Here is a 24,890-nt window from a genome sequence, read left to right as displayed (position 1 = left end):
TGTACACTCCACGGCCTGTTCTTGGCATAAAAATTACTGAAGGCTAACAACTCAAACATGCCAGCATTCTTTACATTTTCTGAGAGTGTGAGATTTCATCTTAACGCAGGAAGGAACTCTCCCCAATCGAAAGCACTCATAATTTCCCCAAATCATACACCTCAACCTAAACTCACTGGATTACTTAACAAAACGGGTGCGTTTGACAGTTCTATGTTACAGATTAGCTGTCGACTTACGGCTTTTAATGATGCCCGAAACATGGAGCCGGGCTATTTCTTGTTTGCTGAACCCATATCCTCTGAGAATTTCTTCTGAGTGTTCTCCTAAGACCGCACTCCGCGTGGAAGGGACAGAAGTGGGAGTTTTGGAAAAAAAGGGAACTGGCATGGGAGCTATCACCTGCTCTTGATCTGTGATAAAAGAAGTGCTCATCTCCTCCTTCGCAAGTTGAGAAATATCCTCAGCTGTCAGAACAGGGGTCACACAGGCGTCCAGTTCCCCAAACACTTTGCACCATTCGGCTTGCGTCTTCTTGGCAAAGATGTCGGCAAAGAGTGTCTTCAGCCTGGGCCAGTCCGGCCAACTCAGCTGCTTGGGAAGTTTTGAAGGCTCGAGCCCGAGTCCTTTCAGAAAGAGCTCATAGAGGTGGGCTTCAAAAGCCCCCACGGCCATGAACTTCCCATCCGAGGTCTGGTAGGTGCCATAGAAGGGCGCGCTCCCATCCAGGAGGATGTCTACCTTGACTCCGTTGAAATTGTTCATCTTCTGCAGGTACCACAGCGCAGAACTCGCATACGCTGTGCTCTCTATCACATTTGCGTCCACTGTTTGTCCTCTCCCAGACTGGGCACGTTCAAAAAGAGCCATCACCGTCCCAAAGGCACCAAGAAACCCTCCGGACGAGGAAGCCAGGAAATTGGGTGGTACATACGGTTTCTCGTGTTTCCGGCCAAATGTTGACAGCACACCAGATAAAGCCAGAAAGTTGATATCGTGCCCTCTGCTTTGGGAATACCTACTGGATAACTTCATTTCAGTGGAAACTTTCACATGGACGAGTCTCGGGTTCTTCTGCAGCATGTCCTCTGGCAGCAGTTTCCCCGGGCCCAGCACCCCCCCGGGGACAGGATCGACCAGCACATCAGCCTGAAGACAGAGTTTCTCCAGGACCACGGCACCCTCTGGAGTGTTCAGATTTAGAGCCAGCGACTGCTTACCTCGATTCACAAATTCAAACATGTCTCTTTGGTCCCAGGCCACGCGAATCACCCGGGCTCCGAAGTCGGCGAGAATCATGCCGCAGAGGGAGGAAGGGTACTTCCCAGCCAACTCCAGCACCCGCACGCCGCTCAAGGCCATGCCGGCTGTGCACCCGAGCGCTGGGAACAGCTGCACTGTGCTCCAAGGTGTGGCTTTAGATGTAAGAGCAGGACTTTATGAGGCAATACTGGAAAAAAAAAAAAAGGAAGGAAGGAAGAAGTCCCGCCCATTGGAAAGTCAGTGCATACCTTTGAGATTTACTTTACTGGCTATCTTCCACCTTAATCTGCTTTTATAGCACGGTCTCCTTTAGCATGATTACCAAATAAGAGGAGTTGCCTCCTTGAGATCCTTATCTCAAACTGCTGTAAAGGATTATATATTTTTAAAGTAATCGCAGAATAACACAAAAATGAACAGAAATGTAAAATATCTCAATAGTGTTTTTATTGATACAGATTGAAATGCTAACCTTTTGGATAGATTGACTTAAATATATGACTTAAAATTAATTGCATATATTTCTTTTGTGTGTGTGTGTGTGTGTGTGTGTGTGTGTGTGTGTGTGTGTGAGGTTACTAGAAATTTTAATTATAGACATGGCTCTCATATTTGTATTGGATGGCACGGCCCAAAAGCTGTGGCCCTCATTACCATTGACACCGCCTCTCCATCCAAAAGCCTATCGAGTGTCGGGTGAGAAAATGTTGGCCATATGATTTAAAAAGAATATTTGAAACAAAAGTCTGACATCCTAATAGGTTATCTCACTCTTCTAGTTCTACTTGGCCCCCAACTTAGGCTTACAGGAGCCAGGGAATTGGGACTGGTGAATCAGAATAAGAGAAACAATTGCTGAAAGTCTTGGCTTTTCTTCAGAATTTAGAGTTTATGTTTAATGGTATTAGAATTGGCGGTATCGCTGTCAACCCACAGAGCAATGGGTATCTGTGAGGAAATATCTGCTGATATCTTAGGAGGTCAGCAGACTGTGCATTGGTGCAAACCTGTGGTATCCCCAGTGTCTGGACACACTGAATGTCATGTGCAGAAGGACCTAGTCTCGTTTTATAATGTTGGCATCATGAAAAATGTAAGAAGGTATTGATTACTGCAAATGACAACGGTTAGGAAGGTTCATCTAAACACTAGGATTTTCCCTAAGAAGTGATAATTCCTGTATGTATCTAAATATTTGTGAAGTTTTGTGTTGTTGTAGTTGTTGTTTTTTGTTAGTTTTTTTCCTTTTGACTGTAGTTTTATTATAAAAATAGCATAAACTCAAGAACAGGGCGATTTCCTTCGAATGTTTGACAATGGGAAAATGCCTATGAAGAGAAATATGCAGAAGAAATGAATCATTACGACAGCCTCTTGACAAACAATTTAAAACCATAACATTTGGAGGTTATTTCATAGGATAGAAGACTTAATGTCAGATGTCACTTCATTTTATAATTATCTTTATTAGCAGACATAAATCAGGAACAAAAAAGTCCTAATATAGTCATTGTAACCGAACAGTTCCTCTTCCTGAGGACAGCTAATGGGTTTCTCACAGGGATCTTAGAGGCCAATTGGCCATTTTCATCAGTTCAATTTACACGCAACTCACCACAAACCAGACAGATGGGGAAGCTTACTAGTGTGAAAAAGAGCCAATGTTTCTCTCTCCATGTGAGAGGTACCAAAAGCATGTGATCATTCAGAAAGAAAAACAATTTTCAGCTGTTTCTGTTCTCTCTCCTATGAAGAAGGAAGCATGAGTATGGGGAATCTAAGTAAATGCAGAGCCAAGTAATTTACAATGACTTCAAAGATGTTTGCTGGCCATATTCGAACAAGGGTGTGTCCTGGGTTCTAGGAGCTCACAATTCTGGTTACCATAATAACTTCCGTACTTGCATAGCACCTTGTTTCTTCCAGTCCAGGCCTTGGTGTCTGACAAAAGCTATAAGGTACATCTTGTAGGAAGACATGGCTATCCCCTCTCATCTGTTAGGATAATAAACTGAAAATACCCATTTTCCTTACTAACCCAACGTGGCCTTGACCTTCTCTCTAGACCTGTCCTTCCAGCTTCCATCTATGCTTCGTAAAGGATAATTGGAGTCCATGAACATAGTCCTGAAGTCTTTTCCTTGATCCAAACTGTTCCAACTTCCTCTGATCCTTTAGTCCTGGTTGTATTTTCTCACCGTTTCCATTTTGACTTTATCCTTCTTAGTTGACCCTCTGCACAAGTTTCCTTCCCTGTGCCTTGTCACTCCTCCCAACAGAGATTCTGCTTGTCCACCTCGGCTGCTGTCCCTCATGGGACACCCCTTCCAAACAGTCTCTGCGTTAGACAGTCTCTGCGTACCAGGTTCATTATGGCCCTTTATGCAGAAATTTGTCAAAACAAATGGTAAAAATGTATTTATATTCTCATTCTGATGTTTTCTGAAGGCAATGAGCACAATGAGTAGAATTTCAAGTGTGCAGAAAATGATGGAAATTGGAACCATCTTCCTGTTTGTCCACACTCTTCCTAGTAATGTTTGCTATTTGGTTGTTTTCTTCTGATCCCATTAGGTCAATGGGTTGAACATTCTATAAGTGACTCCTAAATCTGCGGTGGAAACCATTATTTCAGCATTTATCATTTATGAGACAGAGTCAATTCCCTGTATGACTTGATTTGCACACACCCACATGCAAACTCAACTGAACCATGTCCAGCACAGCTAGGGGGTGAACTTGAGGAGGGGCGGTGAAGGATTAAAGAAGACAGACAAGAGAATACAGTTGGGACCAGGTGGATCACTGCCTGGATGAGGAAACAGTGACATGCCTATAAGCTGAAGCTTTATTTTATAGTCAGATCACACAAAGCAAAACAAGGGGAATATTTACAGTGTTCTTGCGAGTTTCAAATCTATTTCGTTACTCAAGCCTTCTTTTGGCAGCACTTGCTGCACCTCCCACAGCTCATTAGCTACCTAGGAACGAGGGAGGACTATAAGGTCAAGCTTAATTGTGCTAGGAGGGCTCTGTCCTCCAAGCTGGGACTTGCATGTGGCTCTGTCACAGGTCAGCCCGAGGCTTGACCCTATAGCCGCTCCCTACACTCAACTACTCTTCTGGCCACTCTGCGAGTCTCTGGTGACAATCTGGTTCCATTATATCAGATCAGCATTTGACTATGTAAACATGGTTAGTACTCTCTGCACATTTTGAAAATTCGTTGTGTATTTTCTTTTTTTATTTCTAATAAATATATGAATAATTCTTAGGTACTATTCCAATCACATTTCAATTTTTAAAAACCTAGCCTATGCTTGGAAAAAGTTACAGTCATTTGATCAACGAGTCAATAAACTACAGTTTATTGACAATGAATATGTATGTATAGGGAAGTGTGGAGATTGAATAAGGTTTGTCAGACCAGCTTGTCGAGACTTGAGGTTTGAGTCACAGGTTTTGACTCATGGCGTGTTCCTAAGTGACCCCTAGGCATAAAAATAATATTGACAGTTCAAACAGTTCTCTGGGAAGCATGGTGTTCTTATAAAATTAAAGTTGCATATTTTGGTTAATTACGCTACAATTTCCTTCCACCCCTTCCTAATGACTTAGTTTCAGCTCTTCTGTCAATAGGTCTACTATGTCCTGTTTATTCACATTCACATTTCAAAAGACAATTTAAGAGTTAGAATCTCTCTCCAACTTTTTCTCCAAGGGCAATTCTGGAGAAGAACACATTCTTCCTTTCCTTTAAAAAAAATCAGAAAGTGAAGCACTGAGCAACTTCTACTTTTTGGACCCCCATCAAAGGAGCTCTTCCCTTACTTGGGAAGCCAATGTAGTTTCTGCTCATTCCTGACCCGGAGCATTTTCAAAAGTTCTTGCTTGGGCCAACAAGACATGGCCTCCAGTCTTCCCAGAGCCCCCAATGCCACCTGGGAAGCGATCTGCAATTTCTCAGAAGGCATTCTCAGTTGTCCCACACGAGAGCATTTCCAATCTAATCTTCTCCTTTTCAGAGAGTGAAGACAAATAAACTCCAAGACGTAGTAGTGATTCAGATTGTGGCTCCAGAGCCAGCTTACTGGTGTGAACCTGGGCTCCTTGTGATCTTGGGAAAATTAGTTGACCTATTTCCATGTTTCCCTTTCCTGAACTTTAATATGGTGATAATGATAGAACAACCCCTCAGTAGGACTGTTGAAATGCTTGGAATAGTTATAGGACATTCCAAGTGTTTGTAATTGTTAGTATTATTTAGAGAAAATAGAATATAGCAATTGGAAAACCACTTAACTCCTGACACGAAACCTATAAAGTGACTTTCATTTACTTACATCCTTCCCTTAGTTCTTCTATTATCAAAGGAGAGGTACTTTTAGGCCATGTAAGGTTCATTTTCCCCCCTGTACTTCAGATACACACCGTGTTCCCTGCTTTCTTGGGAATTTCATGCATTCTTACCCCTCACCCTCTTTCTCTCTGATATCTTAAAATCCTACTCACCCCTCTTCACTACAATTTATCTCATCAGCATCAAACATAGTCAACTTTCTCACTGAAAAAACAGCAGTAATCTCTCTTAACTCAGCCACTGTAATGATGATCTCGTCTCCTACTATCTCTGCAAAGATGAAATGCTTGACAGAATTACTCCCTCACTTCCATCATACCTCAGCCCCTGCAGTTTGGCTCAGGGTTCTCTCTCTCCACTAAAACTGCTTTCATCCATGTCTCCCTTCTCATTAAACCCACTAGATACTTTCAGCCTTTATATCACTTGAACTCTACCTGACACTGTTGAGTACTCCCTCCTTACAGCAGGCTCTTCCTTCAGGTTCTCACACTTCACATGTCCTTAATTTTCCTCCATTATCTCTAGTTGGTTTTCTCAATTAACTGGGCCTCTGTCCTGGTCTCTCTTCCTTTTCTATCAATATTTTCTTTGTAGTTAGTGCTTTGGTGTTTCTTTACCCTTAGGTAACAGAAAGATAATTCTATAGTATCCTATCAAGACTTACTGTTTTATCATTCATATCTAATTTCAACCCAACTGGAAATGACTGGTTTTGGTATGGCGCGAGAAAGGGATCAATTTTATTTTCCCCATATGAATATCCAATTGACGCAGCATCATTTAGTGAAAGGCTATCCTTTACCCACTGCTCTATTGTGTCACCTTTGTCATAAATAAAACATACCTATGCGCGTGTGTGTCTCTTTCTAGGCTCTGTGTTCCGTTACATGGCCCGTTTGACTATACTTATACCAGTACCAAGATTTATAATAGGTCTAGGTAACCAAGAGAGCAAATCTTCTCACATTTTTTTCTTCATAAATTTTGTTGGGATTTGTTTTTACTGGAATTAGACTTGCATTGAATATATACATCAATTTAAGGAGGAATGATATCTTTTCAATATTGACAATCCATAAACATGGTATATTCCCCAATTTATTTAGGTGCCTGAATTTATCTTAATAGTACTTGTTTATTTACAAAGAATTATTAAACATCTTTATTTGGTTTATTTCTAAGCATTTTATAATGTTATAAAACTTAAATAGAATCATTGGAATTATATTTTATAACTATTTATTGCTGGCATGTAGAAATGAAATTGATTTTTGTAGTTTGTCACAAGGGCCAGCCCATGCTAAACTCATTTTATTTATTCTAATAATATACTTGTTGAATGTTATCTGGATTTCTACATAAATCTGCATATAATCGTGTCATCAGTTTTTGAATCTCAAGTATAACGTTGAATAGAAATGATGACAATAAGTATACTTGTCTCTTTCCCCAATATTATTTTTCTAATATTATTTTCTCTACAGTTATTTCTGTGGTTAATCCCAAACAGTGATAGTAGATTTCAGAATAGTAGAGCTGGAAAAAACTTTGAAAGTCATCAGTTGAAATACCAAGAGGTAGGTTGAATTTCTTAACCACACAATAAGAGAGAACAGGGATCAGAATGCAGATATTCTGACTGGTAGTTTAGTGTTCCTTTCCCTATACAAAAAGTCTTTCCAAAAAAGGAATACAATTAAGCCCATTTATTTTTATTGCCTTAAGTTAGAGAGTGCTTGAAGTTCAAAGCTTTTAGAGTGGAATAACTTGTGGGCTATGTTACTAACAAAGCCATCACAGACAAGCCAGAAAAGGGGGCACCTCATTGGCAAGTCTAATTTATTTCACTAAACACTCAGGCCCATTTCACCTCCAGGAAGCTCCCAGAATGGGCACTTGTCTTATTAAATTTGGGAATGTCTAGTCATTTCACTGACCTTTCTCCTTGTTCCCATGTCAACTATTCTGGCACCTTAAGAACAGTTGGTAGTGAACTATTTATAGGTGCCTCCTCTCCTTCAGTCTGATTTCCCATGAGATAAAAGGAAATGATTTGTCCAGTTTCCTCTTTTCTCTTTGAAGTTAAACTACTGGCAGCTCATGACCCAGTGAAGAAACTTTCATCTGCCCCTTGCCATTGTCAGCACCTTCAATTCCATCATCTCCCTGTCCTCTCACTGGCTTCTGCTTGGTAAACCCCACCAACCTCACAATCTGATTTCACTGCTCCTTACAACTGGATTGCTAAGCCCTGCTGGGACCAAACAGGCATTAAATAGTATAATTAATTTACTTCAAGAGGCCATTGCAAATGGCGGTACAGATATCATATGTAGTGCGAGACCATTATTATGTAGCGGAGGAGACAAGATTAACACACGTGGATTAATTAAAGAGCAGTAAACGATAATGTATGTTTAATCTCTTAGCAAATCATCTGCATGCAAATAAATAGCTCCAACACGTGGATAAGTTCAGAAGTATTTAGCCTGGTGCCCATAGTCCTGACTTCTACATTGTAATTGCTCCTTTGTTCTCACAAGTGGTTACACCCCTGTCATCTCATTTCTACTTACTGGTTCTTTCTTCCCTTCTCCCCAACCAAAGTCATTGAGGGCAATGCCTGCTTTGGGTATTCTTGGTTGGAACTTGAAATTCATTTTACTCCAAGAAACAGTGGTTAGGGATGATGTAAATACTTCAGTCACATTACAGGTTAAATGGGCTTTTGTGAACTATTTATAACCATTTCTTTGGAAAAACTGTTCTGAATACAGAATGACCTGCTTTCAAATGAAGTTTCAGAATACAGACCCTTCTTTTAGCTTCAAATACTCAAAACAAAGCACTTAGGAAGTGTGTCCCGCCAGTGCCATGGCACTTCTTCCTTAGCAATGTGGATTGTCTTCTGATTTTCCATATGCAAAGGAATAAGTATGGATGTATCGAGCATTAAAGCATAGTGGGACACTTGTTCTTTGTTTCCATGGAGACGCAGTACTCCTCATGGTCTTTACCTGTACAAGGGTAAAGAGGGTTAAAAATATTTCAGGAGACCTGAGAATAGATTGCACATGCTTTCTGTACAGCTCCCAAGTCTGCAAAGTGAACAATGTTATCTTGGATTGCACTCTTGGTCTAACCCAAGGAAGACAGCTTTTAGAATAGATATTGTTCATAATCATGAGGCTGCTAAATAATATGAGTGGAGTCAGATCTGAAAAGGACAAATTCCCAGTGTGCTCTTTGGCAATGCTACCCAAAGTGTGGTCCACAAATCAATAGCATCAGCCTTACAGGGAAGGTTGCTAGAAATACAGATTCTTGAGCCTGAACCAGAATCTGAATCTCTGGGCCTTTCCAAGTGATTTTTCTGCACAACAAAGACAACTGGGGCTGGGCTTGTCTTCTCTGAGCTCTGTGGATGCAGCATTGGTGGTAGTCTGCTGGGTCTTGTAAAGCTCCCATAGCCCCCAGAGATGCCTCACTGGCCATGTTGGGTCAGTGTGCTAAGCATGGTGCCTGGCACAGAGCAGGCTCTTAATAGTTGTAGAATGAATGGATGTACATGGCCCCATGTACTGTGTGCTTCTCCTTATACTCTATATACTTCTTACTATCTGTTATTAATTGACCCATCTCCCACCCCCTCCATTCATATGTTGATGTCCTAGCCCCTAGTATGGCAGAAAGCAATGATATTTGGAGATAAAGTCTTTAATGACATAATTATGTTAAACTGAGGTCTTTAGGGTGAGCCCTAATCTGGTATGACTGATGTTCTTATAAGAAGAGATTAGGCCATTGACACGCACAATATGAATTCCAGAGAAGAGACAAGGAGGAGACAGCCGTCCTCCAGCCAAGGAAAGAGGCCTCACAAGAAACTAACCCTGCAAATACCTTGAAATTGGACTTCTAGCATCCAGAACTGTGAGAGAATAAATCTCTGTTGTGTAAGCCCCCTTATCTATGATGGCTTTGTCACAGCATCCGAAGCAAACTAATACACTATTCCACCTCTGCCCTCACACATCTGGAGTGCTTTATACAAAGTTCTGCCCAGAGTAATTGCAAATTCCTATAGCAACACATCACTGGCTTTAGAGTGGGGATGACACATGAGATTTTCTTGTTGGACTATTTGTGTATATCATCTGTGTGCAGTCCTGACTCAAGTGAGAGTGTGCTCTTTTGTGCTCTGATGTCCAACCAGGGAGGCAGGACAGCCTCAGCCTAACACGCAAGAGGCCAGAATTCATGTTCACCACTAACTACATATGTGTCTGTGGCAAAATGCCCTCACTCTGGGTTCGTTTCTTCACATATAAAAGGGAGATATTAATGACCTCCATATTGACAATTCACTCTCTGTGACTGGGGTGTTGAAAGGGTCAAGTGAGGCTACATATGTAAGAGCATAAAAATGCTTTGTAAATGGAAGGCGAGGATGTGGACTATTGTTCTCGCTTCATTATGAGGACTATTATTAGCAAAGCAGTTCAGGCTCTACAGCTTGGGCAGAGCAGCAGCTGGGAGCCCACAACAGAGCCTCTGCTCCACTCGGCTAAGTCACCTGGTGGAATCTAAGGGCCTCAAATCCAGCCCAGCAGCCATACACTCAGAAAGTTGCAAAGGGCCATATAAACATGTTTGTATTTTTTAATCTATTTGTCCCCATACATTTTCACTTCAGCTTCAGTGTATGTGTGTGTGTGTGTGCGCGTGTGTTCCAACTCTAAGCAGACCAAGGTAACACATCTATAATTTGGCTCCATTTTGCCTGTCTCCTTAATTTAAACCATCCCATTCCTTCCTACTCTCATTAAAGCATGCCTGTTATCTTGGATCAATATGGGTATAATTTGATTGAAGATAAAGGCCCCTTATTTCTGAGTTTAAGTCATCAGAACAAAGAAATCATGTCAAGGGCTCTGTTCGGCCAGAAAATGCAACAGATTGAGTGCTAAAGGACACCAGACAAAACAAGGGAATGTTTTGAGAGATTGTTGATGGAGTTTAGACTCAAAGACTTCTATTTAATTCAAACCACATAACAAATGATGGTGATATCATTAATATAAATATCCCCCATGGGCCATCGTTTTCCCTCCCATTTCATAGCACTGACATCACTTTTGCATATTATATCAATGGCATTTTCCATATTCTACTGAAAGGTCACAGTTCTGTTAGTAATGAGATTCAGTCCCCAGCCAAACTATTCCAAGACACCACCGCCCATTTCCCAAACAGTTTTGAGGGCAGCTTCCAGCAGGATGAATTCCAGAGAGCAGATGTCTCCTTGGGTGTAAGCCATGAGTTAAATTGGGGAGAGTCCACTCCTGATTTCTTTGGTCACTGGAGTGATGGTCAGGCCACCTAAGAGGACCCATAGTAGCAGCCAATGTCCAGGAAGATGGGGATTCCACAGAGGATGGAAGCCAAAGGGCCCAGTGACACCATCTTTCTGGGTCTACCCCTCAAGTCCTTGCTAGTGTAGACACAATCGTCAAACAATGCATCCCTAAAATAAGACTGGTAGGCATAATTTGCCTGAAGATTAAGACTTCTTTAGTATGAAGCAGAACTGGGATGGAGACCTGGCTCTGTTTCTTGCATAGCTGTGTGACTTTAAACAAATTGCCTAGCCTCTCTGTGCCTCAGGTACCCAGCTGTAAAATAGGGATGGCAACAGTCTGTTCCTCCGTGGGTTTGTTGTAAGGATTTAAAAATAAGGCATGTAAATAAGCCTTCCATAAATGCTGGCTCTATTATCACTATTAATGGGGATTTCAGGGTTGAACTTAACTTGAATATCTGCTGCACTCCTCCTGTTGGGACTGAAGAAAGGGAGTAGAGGCGCTTTTGACCACACTTGTTGAATTTGGAGATTCTTAGGACAGAAGGGGAAAGAAGAGAAAATTTGACAGCATTCATTGGAATCCTCAGAGAATATGTAATCAGTTATGCATCTCTGTCTCTTTGTAAATGTGAATCTGTGCATGGGTCCATTCTGAGCTCATTTGCTAAGTCAATAAAATTTGTGTTCATTCTCCAGGCTGCTGTGACTACACACTTTTTACACTTATATTAACAACCCTGGCTTCCTTCCTCCAGCATCCAGTGATTTCTCCATTCCCACCCGAGTTAATAGAAAGGTTAGATTACTGCCATATTAGTGTAAATCAATGCAACATGCTAGCCCTCCCAGAAGTGTTTGCCTTTCAAAGGAGGATGCACAAGAGAAAGAGGATCTTCTGATTACTATGTTGGGGGAATGACACAGACATAGACTACCTGGATTTCAGCAGGGCAATTGACAAAAACTTTCAATGTCCATGTGGAAGAGATGGAGAAACAGAGACCAGAAAAGAGCACAGTTGCATTTATAACTCACCGAATTCCTTGACCAAAGAATGCTTATTAAAGAAAGGAGGCACAAGAAGGTGTCCCTGCAGAGGCTCACAGGGCTTTTTCTGAGGCTACGTCTGGGCCAACATTTTTAGCAATAACTTAAAGGAAAACTCAGATGGCATGCTGAATATGCTCACAGATGTTTGGATTTGTAGCAGGTGCATTCTGATGATTACGATTATTCCATGCTCTTATCTGACCTAATTGCTGGGCATGATGGGCCAAATAGTCCTCATTAATTGCACTCCTGCTCAGCCCAGGCAATATGCCAGGCCATTTGTACATGTTATCTCTATCCTTCCATGATAAATAAGGAAGTTTATGCTCATCATGGTTAAGAAACTTGATAGGATGTCACAGAGAAGTGGAGGAACCGGTTTGGAACTTGAATTCAGATCCATACAAGTCCAAAGTCTATGCTCCGCCATTACCTTACCCAGTCTACAGTAAATTCTGCACTTGCCCTGCAAATACAAGGGTACAGGTTATCTAGTGGAGGGGCAATGTGTCTGCACGTACCGATGCAAGGGAGAGGAAAGAAGAGAGAGGGGGACAAGGTCTGCTTTAATCTGTGCTAGCCATCATGGCCAATGGGAAAGAGCTGATGACATTTAGTCTGGCTAATGGAGACCCACTAGTTCTCTTCAGATATTTAAAGGACTATTATATGGAAGAAGCATTCAGAGTAGCCCAGGGAGGTGGATCTTAATTCAATGTGAGCTGGACCTTTCTAAGATGATGAGCACTGTCTGTCTATGCAGCAGGCCCCTCCTGAGGGGGCATCTTGTCCCAGGAGCTGCCGAGCTCTGGCTCAGATCACTGCCCACTGGCAGTGATACAAGCAGGGCCACAGAGCAGGGACGAAAACCTCCACTTGACTGATGTCCCGGTGGTGTTCCTCATACTCTAGCACCTGGGGTGGGAACACATTTGGGGACAGAGGGAGTTCTTTCTATCCTTAAATATACCTCACAGGTTTCTGACTCTTCTACTGAATATGCAAAAATTAGGCGCTAGAGATGGCCTCCCATTATACAAATGCCAGCAAAACAGTGGCCTAATTTAGTCCTTTGTTTGAAGGAAAGGCCTAAAAAAATCCCTCAAGCAGGCTTCTGGGGGAAAGAAAAACCCTCGAAAGTACAGCAGAGCTGCTTTGAGAAGCACAACATGGGCTTTGTTCTGCCGGGCCAGCCTGTGCCAGCGGCGCAGTGAGCAAATGGAAAACCGTCCTGGCAGAGCATGGTCATCAGCCTTGCCATCTCCCATTATTCACAGATTCATACACAGACCTTCTTGCTGGGATGCTCACGCGCACGCATTTGAGCTACATGGAGACGCTGTTTTCTTTTCATTTTCAAGGCAGTAAACCAGGAAGAGCCTTAGACACCCTCCCAGTAACTGGAATACTAACAATGGAACACACCAAGCCCACAGCCTGCCCGATTATTTCCTAATTTTCCCTTTATGCCGGTTCCAGCCCGGAGACCCTGCCAGATGCAGAAAGCTTCCTCCATGGCAGCACACGTAGTTTCCATTTCCCAGTTGAGAGCCAGCATCCAAGAGGATCTTCTGATTTGAAACTGAATGAAACAAAAGATGGCCCAGAACTCCGTGCAGCCAGGAAACAGAGGCTCACCAGCCAGAAACCTCTGCCGCGTCCCAGAAATCCCGTGGGGCAGGGAGAGGGCACAGAGCATGCTTGCCATACACCTCCCAGCAATTCTCCTACCAAAGATTTCTTCGGGGTCTTGGTACAATTTTGTAAAACCACATTCCATGTTATACACACAGTCATGTACCCTTTGTCTCACTCTCTTCTCTCATCCATATAGGACTTCATAACTTCACCCTCCGGTCTATTATTTATTTTTAAAAATACTGATTTCAGAGAGGAAGGAAGAAGGAGAGAGAGAGAGAATCATCAATGATGAGAGAGAATTACTGATTGGCTGCCTCCTGCATGCCCCCTACTGGGGATAGGGCTTGCAACCTGGGCATGTGCCCTTGACTAGAATTGAACCTGGGACCCTTCAGTCCTTAGGCCGATGCTCTATCCACTGAGCCAAACCAGCTAGGGCAGTCATTTATTTTTTTCATTCACTTCTTTCATTTATTAATTTAGCAAACTTGTCTTGAACATCTCACAATCCATTCATTTCTCCAACATTTCTTGAGCACTCATCACAGGTAAGATGGGTGGGTTAAAGAACTTGGTATGACACAGTTTCTGCTCAGTAGCAGTACCCTCACACTTCGAACCCTTCCTAAGTGTTTGGCGCTTTCTAAGAGCTTTTGTCTATGTTACAAATGTTCTCAGCTGTGTATCTCCAACCCTGACTGCTTTCCAGAGCCACAGTCAGATTTCAACCAAGATGCCGGCGAGAGTAGCATCATCCTGAATGTCCCACTGACACCTCACCTTGAACATGTTCAGAACTGACCTTATGTTCTCCTCTAAACCTGGATTTCTTCATGATTTTCCTTTCCTGTTAGACACAGCCATCTTTGCATTGCATGGGCTCAGGCTCAAACATATCTTTGCTATTCCTGTACACTTTTCCCAAGACAACAGTGAACTTCACCTCTAAAATGTCTCTCATTGACACACGTTATGTATCAACTTTCAAATATACAGTATTTGAATTTTCAAATATACAACACAGTATTGTTAACTACCTTCACTCTGCTTTACATCACACCCCCAACACTTATTTAGTTGATAGCTGGAAGTTCGTACTTTTTCACCCCTTTTCCCCATCCCACCTCCTCCTTCGATCTTTCATTCCCCACTCATCCCTTTTCATGAAAGTGTTTGTTCATTTAGTTTCTTGTGCAAGATAACATTTACCTTGAATAGACAGCCCCTTTCAATGATTTATTCAGCAGCGTGCTGACCTGGTGAAACTCTGGCTTTGAAAGGGGAAATGAGATATAAATAAGCATTGCATGAGCACGAGAGAGACGATCAGTGCAATGAGAGTTCAAGGGAGGGGAAAGCACTTAGCAGCACAGAGGAGATAGGAAGCTTTCGTGAGGACCTGGGCTGGAAGGCTAAATCTGGGGGGATTTCTGTTGGCAGAAAAGGGAAGGGAAAGAGGGCACCAAGCAGGGGTAATAGCATAAGAAAGGACAGGAAAATCTAGAGAGTATCTGCAAAGGCATTTCACCAGTGTGAGTGGGCATCCTGGGGAGGAGTGGAGGGTAAGACTATAGCAGGATGGTGAACCTTTTGAGCTCGGCGTGTCAGCATTTTGAAAAACCCTAACTTAACTCTGGCGCCGTGTCACATATAGAAATTTTTTGATCTTTGCAACCATAGTAAAACAAAGATTTATATTTTTGGTATTTATTTTATATATTTAAATGCCATTTAACAAAGAAAAATCAACCAAAAAAATGAGTTCGCGTGTCACCTCTGACACGCGTGTCATAGGTTCGCCATCACTGGACTATATTGTAGGGAATATGCCATGCTCGGGTAATATCTTGTAGATAATGAGTAGAAAAATGACACTGTGAGAATGTGAATTAGGGAGATTATTTTGGTGGCAAAGTGAAGGACGAACCAGAGTGTGGAACTATGAAGTAGGGGAGACCAGTTGAAGGTTCTGGATATAGAAGCGGCAGGAAGCGTAAAGATGACGTGACGAGCTGAGGAAATAGATGCTGAAGATGAGAAGAGGTGAGGCCACAAAGTGGGTGGGTATGATTAGTCCGCAGAGGACATCATTAAGCAAGACAATCTCCACCTCTACCAAGAATGTTAGAGATAGAGGTTAGCTATTAAGTAACACTTCCCAGAATGATCAGGTAGGTTGGGTGTGTATTTGTAAGCTACAGGCTATATTAAGAATCTGTTGTAGAGAACGAAACAAATAAAGTTGGAAAGTTGCTTCCCTCCCGAATCAGTTCCGTTCATGGCATCATCATTCTTCATTCTTTCCGTCCTAGGACTCATCTCTCCTCCTCTTGGACTCTGATACTGTCACATGCACTTCACAGTGTGTGAGGGACAAACCTCAATGGCCAGAGCTCCCTGGCCACATCAGCCGCTTCTCCAACAACTCACATGGTGATCACACTTCTCTATATCATGGTGATTCGGGGACTGAGGAGAGCAATTAAAGGCAAGTGTCCACCTAGGAGAGAGCCTTCTACTAATCACCTGGGGTAGTTAGTTAAAATTCAGCAGATTGTGGGGTCCATTCCCAGTGATCTTGGTTTAGAAAGTCAAGGGAGGGATCTGGAAGTCTATACGTTCAGCAAGTTTTCAGGTGATTCTCATTGGAGGTGGTCCACTGAACACATTTTGAGAAACACCACCAGGGAGAGCATGGCTGTTATATCATTTCCAAGAAAATTTTCAAAGCAAAACGTACAAATCGCTTACTGTGCACAGAAGTGTACATTGATGCGTGTGTGTATATATGTATATAAACACACACATACACAAAGAGTCCATAGAAGTCTAATTTTAAGCAATGCTACTTTCTGGTTAACCTTCCAACATAAACTGGTTGTAAAATGTATCCCTAGGAAGCTACATAAGTTGAGTTGCTATACATGGATTTGGGCTAGAAGCCAATTCAAACTCCCAGGTCTTTTTCACATGTGCTGCCCTTGAGTTATTGACTTAAAAAAACACACATTTACACATAGGACTTTACATTTATTCTTGTTATTTTCCACCCATGATTCCATTTGACTGGCTGGTTTGATTCCATGCAGTTGGGGTCATGTGCCCACTACTCTAAACAGCTGAATTCATAAAGGACACTCCTCCTTATAAGCCTGTGGGACATTTATCAAAGCCAGTCGACTTTCCTGAATTGACAATGAACAACATATTCTATTTATAGTTTCTTATTTTCTTTCTAAATTTAATTTCTGATTTGGGCAGTTAAGAACTAAAAGAATGACTTAATGCTTCTGGAAGTCTCCGCAGGGTCATAACTGCATTCTATTCATCTTTAGGTGTCTCCAGCCTGTAGTGAGAGAGGACAACAAAATGATGGCTGAACAGGGAATGAGAAAGGAACAAATTCACATGTAAATTAGTCTAGACTTGGAACTAAATTTTTCAACAAGATAATACTTGATGGTTGAATGACCACAGCTGCACCAAAAAATAATTAACCAATGATTAATTAACCAATTAGTTCATATCGATCAGCCAGTCCTATCTGTGGTTTTCTCCCTCCCACTGTACCAGCAGCAGCAGCCACAGTGTGATCTGGAAATATCAGAGATGCAGACTAGGGAACCCACCACATCAACTGAGTCAGAAACTCTGGGAATTTATGGTAGAGGGAATGTGATAGTCAAGGACCTTGGTCAGGTAACTTGACCTTTATTTTCTAGTTTTCCTAACTTAGTAAAAGAGCTCCCTGCCTCCTAGGACTGGGAGTGTAAAATGAGTTCATATTAATCCACTTCTTGCACCAGTGCTGGTACATACTGCTACTCAAGTGTTAGCAAGTTTCACTGTCAGTGCTAATCAGAGAGACATAACTGGAAACAAGATACCACTTTTACCCATCACATTGGTAGAAAAGTTTAAAGCCTGAAAATAGCAAATGTCAAGGATATGGAAATAATGTCTATTATACAATGCTGGTGTGGTGATCCAATGGGAGAGTCCCTCAGAGAGCAAGGTGGTAGCATCGAGTAAAGTTGAACATGTGCCCATCCTGCAATTAGACAATTCCACTTTGGAATGTATAACCCAGGGCAGTGCTCCCCAGACCTCCCTGACTGTGAGAACTCTGGAATGGTGGTTAAGCACAGATTCCTGGAGCACCCCAGACCCACTGAGTCAGAATCGCCAGGGAGAAGGCCTGGGAATCCAGATGTTTCACCAGGACCACGGAGCATCCTTATTATCAGACACATTCTTGTCCTCTTACTCAAGATTATCGAGGGAGGCTAAATGCAGCGCTCTGAGCAAAAACAAAATGCCGACGTCTTACAGATGAACCATGAAGAAATGAAGTAATTTTTCTGAGTCATTTTTATAAGAATAACATTTTAAGAAAAATCTTTGTAACAACTGAATTTGGAGAGCAAAATGAAGCCGTCATGTTAATTCCACCCTTCAGCCCATCCACCCACTGTTACAATATCCCGCAGAAATTCCCTGGATGGTCACAACATCTCGTCTATTGTTAGTAACAAAACTGAGAAAACGTTGTTTGCTTGTCGGGACACAAAGGTCAGAAGCTAGCCGACCTCTGGCTAACAGAGCTGCAAAATAGCGACAAATTAAAAGGATGTGGAATAAGACGAAGCTTAATCTTCTCATCCAAAGAAGAGGAAACATGGTACTTGACAAACAAGGTCGAAGCATTGTGAGCCCTCTGGGACTCTTACACATGGACTTTTGGGAAAGCCCGTGGGGGCTCCCAGCAGACAATCCAAGAGCCGCAGACAACTGGGCTGTCTGCAGCCTGAGATGCTGCTGGGCCCAGAGGGTGCTCCAGCCAACACAATTGACTTCCTGGTCTCAGCCCTGAGATAAAGCCATCCTAGGAAGGATGCCAAAAATAGGGAGTCCTAAAATAAAAAAAAAACAAGCATTGTTTTTTCCTGACACCGATCCTCTTCACGTGGGCCACCGAAAGATAAGTTACCCCCTTAAGAGAACACCTCCCAGGAAAAGAGGGTGGGGGGGGGGAATGATTCTAGACTGGGCATTTCTGAGGCGTAGGGGCTGCGTTTTGACTATGGTCGAAAGCCACGGGACAGCTGGAAATCCAGCATCAGCACTTTCCCCGAGCCTCCACGACCTCCACAGCAGCTGTTCATGCCTGCAATTTACAACCAATAATTAAGCTTATAACTGTTATTCTTTGCCCGTGTATTTGCTCAGACGTGAAAACTCCGCTGCCCGTTGTTTACTTAGCTTGCTCAGCCTGGTGGACTGAAAAAGGAGCAGGCTGACTCCTCCAGAGGGGAGGCAAATCAGTGATCAGGCCCAGAAAAACGTTTCTTCTGAAGGCAAAGTCTCCTGCAGAAGCGATGAAACTGCACTGCGTCGGTTTGTTGTATGTTTGTTGGCTTATGTTTTGTCCAGGACCTCTTCTTTCCTTGCGGCCGGAAGTTGCTTTTCGCACAGCATCTTAGGAACAAAGAGGAAAATAGTCTTCTGGGACCACCTCCTACTTCTCTAAGGATGTGGTTTCTTGCCCCCAGACAGCCACTCTCATGAACCTTTTGGTAAATATGACAATAGATGCATCGGTTGGCTTCCAGAAGTGCTGCTCCTTGTAGGAGCTGCTCCTTCCTCCTCTGGGGCCAGGCCACCCCTCAGTTCTGCCCTCCACGTGAATCTCAATTCTGCATCAACACCTGCTCAACTCATTTCTCCAGGCCCTTGTGTTTTCTGTCCAGGCAGCTGCCCAGGAAGGAGAGAGAAGGGGAGGGAAGGAAATAGAAAGGAAGAGAGAGGGGCGGGGGAGGAGGAGAGCAGGGGGTTAGAAGAGGTCAAGGAGCATGCAGCCCTTGGAGGTGAAGAATAAGAAGACCAAAGGGCTATGTGTGTGTGTGTGTATGTGTGTGTGTGACTGTAAAGTAAGAAGCTAGTTTCTAATGTGGCTGGAAACTGGCTCTGAAGGCAATCCCTGGGGAAAAGCTTTTAAAGAATAAACATAAGGTGGATTTCGAAATGGTGTTTTTGTAGAGGGAGAAATCTGGGGACTATAGAGGGATGTCTCATATTTGATCCTTACATATAGTTGGTAAACAGAAAATGTAGAGACCTGGCAAGGGTTGCCTGTGGGAGGGTCAGTGTAGGAGCTGTGGCAGGATTCAATAGATTCTTGATTTTATGGCGTCAAGCTCAAACTCTGTACCACATGCCTTTTACTTTAGTTTCGACCGAAGTCAAAATTTGAAGCTCATGGAAAATAGGAAGTCACGGTGCGGTGAAGGATCAAAAGTAGGGCTATTTGGTGTTTGACATGAGAGAATAAACTGAACTCGCCAGTGCCTATGAGAGGGAGACCCACAGAAAGATCTGAAGTTCTCTCTCTATTGCCCAAGGGCTAATTATAATGAGCCAGGGAAACGAAAAGCCCAGCTCTTTGCCCTGGGGAGCTTCCTTAGTGGCTCTGGAGGTTGAAGGGATTACTAACTCTAAACCACAGAGCAAACAGATGTGGCTTTTAGGCTCACCTCATGACCTGAATTGAGGGCAGAACCCCATTTCACCTCATGGCATCACCTGCAGCCTGGACTGATGTCTGCAAGCACCAGGGGATGGATATGACCATCAGAAGAGGGTAAAGGGGCCCTCTTCTGGTGTCTGAAGGGCCACAGCTCTGCTGGGCCCATCCTACCTCACAGCAGCCTAAGGCCTGGAGCCCTGGGGAGAATTGGGTCAGCCACAGATAGAGAAATATCCACGCATTATTCTGGTGCCTCTGAAGATCTGGACTCAAAATTCTCACCAAAAAGGCTGCCAGGACCTTATAAAAGTCTTGCCACAGGCTCCAAAGGCATCTAGAGCAAGTCTCACCCTCACATTCAGGACCTTTAGCCTCTCAGGCCCTCCTTGCTCTAGTGGGTTGATGACACATGAGGATGTGTTTTCATCACCCTTGAGTCTTGGTCAGGTAAGAGTTTTTGGCTCTCACTCTCCTGACCCCTTCAAAGCATGTGGGTGACTATCAGGTAAAACCTCAGTCCTGAAGGACCCGGGTCTGCAGGACCTTCCCCAGCCAGGTTCTCCCTCCCTCTCATATTATGAAATGTTAGAAATCAGAGCTGAGAGGACCACACAAGTCCTTTCACCCAACCTTCTCCTTATCTGGAAGGAGCTGAGGCTACAGATTTGCACAGGTCATCCCGCCAATCGAGCCAGCCCAGTGCTACACTCATAGACCCCTCACCGAGCCCCGCAAGCTTTCTACAGAATGCATTCTCCCTTGACAAACACTGTAGTTACGGATTTATTTACATACTTTGTTGCTTTGGGGGATGTCTCAGGCCTAACCATACTTCAATCCCCCTCATGCTTCTTTCCTCCCCACTGCATCTCTTGGCTCTCATCTGCCCCTGTCCCTCTCTTTGCCCCTCTTCCCACTTTTGGTCACCATCCCTCTCCTTCTGTCTCAGCGTCTCCCCTTCCAGCTGCTTACAAGAGATTTGGAAAGGGTAGGGAGTAAGGAAAAGGCAAAGAACAGGAAAGACTGGCGAGTGGGGAGAAGGAGGAAGTACCTGGAGTTCTTGCTAAACTGTCTTTATATTATTGTACTTCGAATAAGTGACCTCATTTTCCAGGGAGTCTGTTTATGTGAATTTTTCGTCGCACTCTATAATGAAGTTCTCCACATTCCAGTGACTAGAAAGCCCATCTGGGCACTCTCTCTTTAATTAAGTGCACCACTCTTGATCCACTTACTGCCTTGGAAAATTCTTCTGGAGTGACTACATCTCTTCTTTGTTGAGCCAGTCTGGAAAAGTGGGGTGGGAAGGAGGATCGCCAGGAGAGAAAGGCCAAGCTGAAAGCTGCTGCCCTGCCTTGCCCTGCTTGAGGCCTGACCAAGTTCTGCAATGACACAACACACCTCTGGGCACAGCTCTCCTAAACTGCCGCCTGTTGCTCTGCCCTGGTGTCCTCCATTCTCCTTTCCCCAGGCCCCTCCTTGCATGGAATATGATTTGTTTCTTAAAGGACTGACCTTTGTCCTTTAATCTGTACACAAATTGGTTTTATTGATCTTTAAATTCCTTGAAGCTCTAATGTTCTCTGAATCAAGTATCAATTAGTTCAGGATGCTATTTGTGCACAGGGTACACACACACACACACACACACACACACACCCTGGGGTCTTCTTTATCAAATGTGAATTCATCATTGCATCTTTCATGTGTGCATTTTGTTGCTTAACCCACATGGCAATTCTGACTACACTCACTTCAAGCCAAGTGGACAAGTGAGTGCTGAGGGGCGACAAGTATATTTGGTCAGGTACAGCCCTTCAGTGGGGTGTCCCTGCACCACACCATGCATCTCCCACATCAAATGTGTGCCAAGAAGGGCCCAGTACTCCTTTGTGGGGCCTGACTGCTATTGATGACAATTTCTGATCAGTAAGAATGCACAGGTCAGCCAAAGACCATTCACATCCTCAAGTCAAGAAATTTGTTTCCTTATCTTTCCTAATGTGGCAGCTGTGTGTCGTCCTGAGCGCAGTCCTGTAGGTTGTTCTGAAGCTAGAACAGAATTGCTCCCTGAGAGATTGCAAGCAGATGCTGCTTTCAGTGTAAAAGCTAGATTTTACACCAGGTGGAATGTCCTTCTTATGGGGAAAGCTGTTTGGTTGCACCATTTTATTTTATTTTTATTTTTTTTAATATATTTTATTGCTTTTTTACAGAGAAGAAGGGAGAGTTAGAAACATCGATGAGAGAGAAACATCGATTAGCTGCTTCCTGCACGCCCCCCACTGGGGATGTGCCCGCAACCAAGGTACATGCCCTTGACCGGAATCGAACCTGGGACCCTTGAGTCCGCAGGCCGACGCTCTATCCACTGAGTCAAACCGGTCAGGGCTTGGTTGCACCATTTTAATTCACTAATTCAATTATTCAGTGTGGGCCTAGCCCTAGTGTAATACGAGTTCCCAGGGTTGTGGTAGTGAACAAAACAGAGGCTCTGCCGTCCTGAAGCTTGTAGCATAGTGAAGTATCCAGTTTACCCTGGAACCATCTGGGGGTTAGGGACACTGACTTCCTGCCCCCTGCTCAGTCAAAAATCTGCATACAACTTTGGACTCCCTCTAAAACTTAACTACTAATAGCCTACATTAACCAGAAGCCTTACCTATTACATAAACAGTCAATGAATACATATTTTGTATGTTATTTGTAAGCTAGGGAAAAGAAAATGTTAAGAAAATCATAAGGAAAACACAGTTATAGTTTTTTTTAAATATATTTTATTGATTTTTCACAGAGAGGAAGGGAGAGAGATAGAGAGTTAGAAACATTGATGAGAGAGAAACATCGATCAGCCACCTCCTGCACATCTCCTACTGGGGATGTGCCCGCAACCAAGGTACATGCCCCTGACCGGAATCGAACCTGGGACCCTTCAGTCCGCAAGCCGACGCTCTATCCACTGAGCCAAACCGGTTTCGGCACACAGTTATAGTATTGATTGGGAAAAAATCCATGTGTAAGTGCCACACAGTTCAAACCTGTGTTATTCAAGGGTCAACTCTAAATACAATCAAGTAACCAAATATTTAATTGTTCTGAAGGAAAGAAAAAAAGCAACAACAAGATCCCTGATATATAACAACAGGGGAGGATTAAATCAGACAAAGTATTCACGGGCATGGAAAGTGGAGACCTAAAGAATGAAAACATGTTAGTCGAGTATGATGGCAAGGGGGAGGATGTGCTAAGCAATGGAATGTTCCAAGCAGAGGAAACAACATGTGTCAAGGGCTGGGGGGCCCTGGGGGAGACGCACCTCACTGAGGAAGTGAAGGGAGGTTTGTACAGTGTGTGCAGCGGGAGAGGAGGTTGGAGAGGCACACAGAGGTTAGGCTACGAAGCACTGTGTAAGCCATGGAGGTAGGTTTATATTCTAATCAAAACACAACGGGAAGCCATTGTCCAGTTTTAAACAGAAGGGCAACACAGTTCATTTTATGTCTGGCGAAGATAACTGGCTGCTGGGCAGAGCAGGTCAGAGGGAGGCAAGGCCCTATGGCAGAGACCAGTTGGGAGGCGATGGCTAGGTGTGGGCAGGAGACAGTCCCTTGGCCAGTGGGATGGAGAGAAGCAAACTAACATGTGGCGTTTTGCTCCTGAAGGTAAAGATCCATGAGGAGTTACTGAGGCCTTACACATGGCTGGTGAGGGAAGGAAGGAATGGAGAATGGGGCACAGGATTCTGGCATGAGAACCTGAGTTCACGGGGCACCATTTGTGGAGACAGAGAAGCCTGGGAAAGTAGCAGCTTGAAGAGAGTGTGGGCTGAGTCGGGATTCCTGTTTTGAGGTGCACATGCGCTATTCTGTGTCTGGACTTAGCCTATGCCTGTTACGGGTGCTTGTTCCTGTGAATACACCTGCTACTTGAGCACTCTTTGCCGAAGGGGTGGGGTGTGGGCAAGGAGGAATGCAGGAGAGCCAGCTCTTCGCCTCCGCAGGCTTGCTATTGAGATACCCCGGTGTGATTTGATGTTTTACGCAAGATTTTAAATCTGATGTTTGTGAGATGTACTCTAGGGCCCGACTACACCCTGTGGGTGAGCTGGGAGCGGAGGAGGATGATTGGAGGGAATAGATGTCCATATTCTCAATCATCCTCAGAAGTGAGTGGGAAGACAGAACATGAGGACGTAGTGACACCCCTCTCAGGTAATAGTGTCTAGTCCAGGGGTGGGCAAACTTTTTGACTCGAGGGCCACAATGGGTTCTTAAACTGGACCAGAGGGCCGGAACAAAAGCATGGATGGAGTGTTTCTGTGAACTAATATAAATTCAAAGTAAACATCATTACATAAAAGGGTACGGTCTTTTTTTTCAATAGTTTTATCCGGCCTGCGGGCTGTAGTTTGCCCACGGCTGTCAATGTAAATAGTCCACCTGCCACCTGAACAGTGAATACTCAGCTCGGCTCTTGAAAGAGCTATTAGACAATAAAGCCCCACAAATAGTTCTGGAGTGGGTATTGTTCTCATGCTAGGGCCCTATTGCTTATGCATACCTACATATGGACACACAGTTCATTTGAAACCTATTTAGGTATTTCAATGCATCTTTAAAAATAGGATCTATCCTATGTGACTACTGAATATGCAATCAGTAAATTTTCACATCTGCAGCCAA

General features: G+C 43.6%; 1 protein-coding gene across 1 annotated transcript; it reads right to left on the bottom strand.

Annotated features, from left to right (window-relative positions):
- Positions 1-216: 216 nt before the first annotated feature.
- On the bottom strand, positions 217-1,362 carry LOC132236653 (alpha-methylacyl-CoA racemase-like). Its single transcript, XM_059699740.1, has one exon. It carries the CDS (start codon positions 1,360-1,362, stop codon positions 217-219), a length of 1,146 nt encoding a protein of 381 aa, XP_059555723.1.
- Between the last annotated feature and the right edge of the window lie 23,528 nt (positions 1,363-24,890).

The sequence above is a fragment of the Myotis daubentonii genome, chromosome 6, assembly GCF_963259705.1.
Source record: "Myotis daubentonii chromosome 6, mMyoDau2.1, whole genome shotgun sequence".
NCBI lineage: Eukaryota > Metazoa > Chordata > Mammalia > Chiroptera > Vespertilionidae > Myotis > Myotis daubentonii.
This window is presented reverse-complemented; position numbering and strand designations above follow the sequence as displayed.